This window comes from Coloeus monedula, assembly GCF_965178545.1.
Source record: "Coloeus monedula genome assembly, chromosome: 3".
Lineage (NCBI taxonomy): Eukaryota > Metazoa > Chordata > Aves > Passeriformes > Corvidae > Coloeus > Coloeus monedula.
Window position 1 is genome coordinate 25,722,756 of NC_138783.1, and position 2,606 is coordinate 25,725,361.

Sequence of the window (2,606 nt, forward strand, 5' to 3'; positions counted from 1 at the left end):
AAAACTCACAAGCATTTATTCTGAAGGCAGGGTTTTGACTAATCAGATACTCTTGTTGCTTGTTTTTTGCCTGTGCAGTTGGTTAAAAGGGTAAAAATTACCTCCCCACAAAACCACTTTTCTCCTCCTCCCCCCTCTCCCCCTCCTCCCCGCTCACTGATAAAATGTTTTTAACGAAGACCTGGAAGGGAAGGGTAAGGGGAAGCTCCGAGCCTCCCTCAGAGAGAGAATGAAGACAGCGGGGCCAGAAATGGAACTCCCTGAGCTGTCATCCATGGCTACAGTCACCTTCAACTACGACTACTACTACGATGACCAGTGCCAGTACCAGCAGCTGCAACATATGTCTACTTTCCTCCCTATCCTTTATAGTGCTGTGTTCCTGGTGGGCATCGTTGGCAACTCAATCCTGATAGCGGCCTTGGTCTTCAAGCGACGCGTCCAGAGGCTGATTGACATCTTTATCATCAACCTCGCTGCATCTGACTTCATCTTCCTCATCACACTGCCATTCTGGGTGGACATGGAGGTGTCGGATGAGAGCTGGAGGGTAGGATCTTTCCTCTGTAAAGCTAGTTCCTATGTCATCTCAGTCAACATGTACTGCAGCATCCTGCTCCTCACCTGCATGAGTGCTGACCGGTACCTCGCCATCATGCACCCCTCTGTCGCAAGACAGATCAGAACAAGATCCTATTCCAGAGCACTCTGCATCTGTGTCTGGTTATTATCCTGCTGCTTAGGGATGCCGACCCTTTTGTCCAGAGAACTGAAGAAGCAATATGGAAAGACTTACTGCACAGACAAAGCTGTGACAGAAGCCAAACAGATCATGTCACTGATGCTTTTAATCCTGGCCTTCTTCTTCCCACTGTTGAGTATCTTAACCTTTTACTGCTCCATCACCAAGAGACTCTGTGTGCACTATCAGAAGGCTGGGAAACGTGATAAGAAACTGAGGAAATCCATCAAGATTGTCTTCATTGTAGTGGCAGCTTTTGTTGTCTCCTGGGTTCCTTACAATTTTTTCAAGCTTATGGCCATCCTTTTGCGACTCGTAAAGCATCCTGACTGCTTTTCTGGCACAGTTGCCCTGCTGGGCATAAAGGTGAGCAGCCCTTTTGCTTTTGCCAATAGCTGTGCCAACCCTTTCATTTACTTTTGCTTTGACAACTACATCCGCAGAGCCATGCTCCAGTGCCTGTGCCCACGGGTGAAAATCAGCAGCAACAACTCTGACACCCTGGACACCCACCTGAGCCATTCCTTATCCAGTTTTGTGGCAGGGGATTATATTGCCAGGAAGAGGAAGCGCTCTGTGTCCCTCTGACTGGGAGCTGGGGCTGCGGAGGAAGGAACTTCTCCCCCCAGAGATGGCAGGAAAAGAAAAAGAGAATCGAGCAACAGAGAAAGGTGCGACTGTAATGCAGCCAGTGCTTCAGGTGGGAGGGATGCTGCTTCCTTTTAAATGCAAATAGATGGGATAGGAAACCTTAACCCCAGAATTACTTCACAATGATGATTACTGTGACAACGCATGGTGTAAATGTGAAACCATCATACCGAGAAACAGCTACAAATGCTTATGCTGGAACCCCAGTACAAGGTCTACAAACTACAGAAAAGAACCATGTGACTCAGTCAAGGCCTCTCCGAGACAAGCTTTGAACTTGTGTGTATATAGGTTTTTATTCTGTGTGAGAAAAACAACACGAGTGTTTCTTTTTGGTTTCTAGCTTGCCCACAAATAATTCACAATGTCCTCAAACCAGCCTGAACAATTATGGGCTTTTGGAGGTTTTCTGAACTTAGAAATCCAGTATTTTTATGAATTTGTGTGTTACCAGTTCTCATAACTTGAGTCTTGTGCATTTTAAGTCTCAGCTTCTTATTATAGCATTAAATCTTCAGTTTTAATCGTAATCATTAAAGTGTTTAGCCCCTCGGATTTCAGAAAAAAGAGAACTTGAAGGCAGAGAAACCAGGAAACAAGCAAAACCTTGCATTTAACTTTTCTCTTTAAGAAAAGAAGACCAACAAAAGCACACTTGTGCTTTTTAACACTGTTTTTGAGGGCCTCACACAATTTCTGACTGCTTGGGTCAGAACTAAAGAGTTCCAGTGAGGAAAAGGACATGGTGGGTTCTAGAGCGAACGGTTACACACATGCAAACCTGCTAAAAGGCTTCAAAGGGAAGACAGCTGTATCAGCTAACTTAGCTCATGAAAAATAGAAATGAGCAAAGCCTGAAGGGCTGACTACTGACTGGACAGCAGAGAAAAAACCCCTGGAGACTGGGCGATGGCAGTGGTATCCCTCCTGATGTAACTGCAGCATGTGTACATTCACACTGTGGCTTTTCTTTTCACACCTCTGTGTTTTCTAAACATCCGTAAATGGCAATGACTATTTGGAGTGTTACAAATAAATCCTGGTGTTTGCTTTTTGTATCGGCAACAGCTGAGCTGTTTAATGCCTGCAGAGAAACAAAAGCAGACCTCACACAAGGGTGGCACAAACCTAGAAGCCAAGGCATGCGCATCTGGCCCAGCTCCCCAGCCAGTTCCACACTGGACCTGCTGGCTACCAGAGCAGGTGGAGAGCT

General features: G+C 45.9%; 1 protein-coding gene across 1 annotated transcript; it reads left to right on the plus strand.

Annotated features, from left to right (window-relative positions):
• Positions 1–229: 229 nt before the first annotated feature.
• On the plus strand, positions 230–1,330 carry GPR15 (G protein-coupled receptor 15; the record flags this gene model as incomplete). The annotated part of the gene is made up of 1 exon (XM_082279001.1): positions 230–1,330. The coding sequence occupies one exon, from the start codon at positions 230–232 to the stop codon at positions 1,328–1,330; it is 1,101 nt and encodes a 366-aa protein (XP_082135127.1).
• Positions 1,331–2,606: the final 1,276 nt, after the last annotated feature.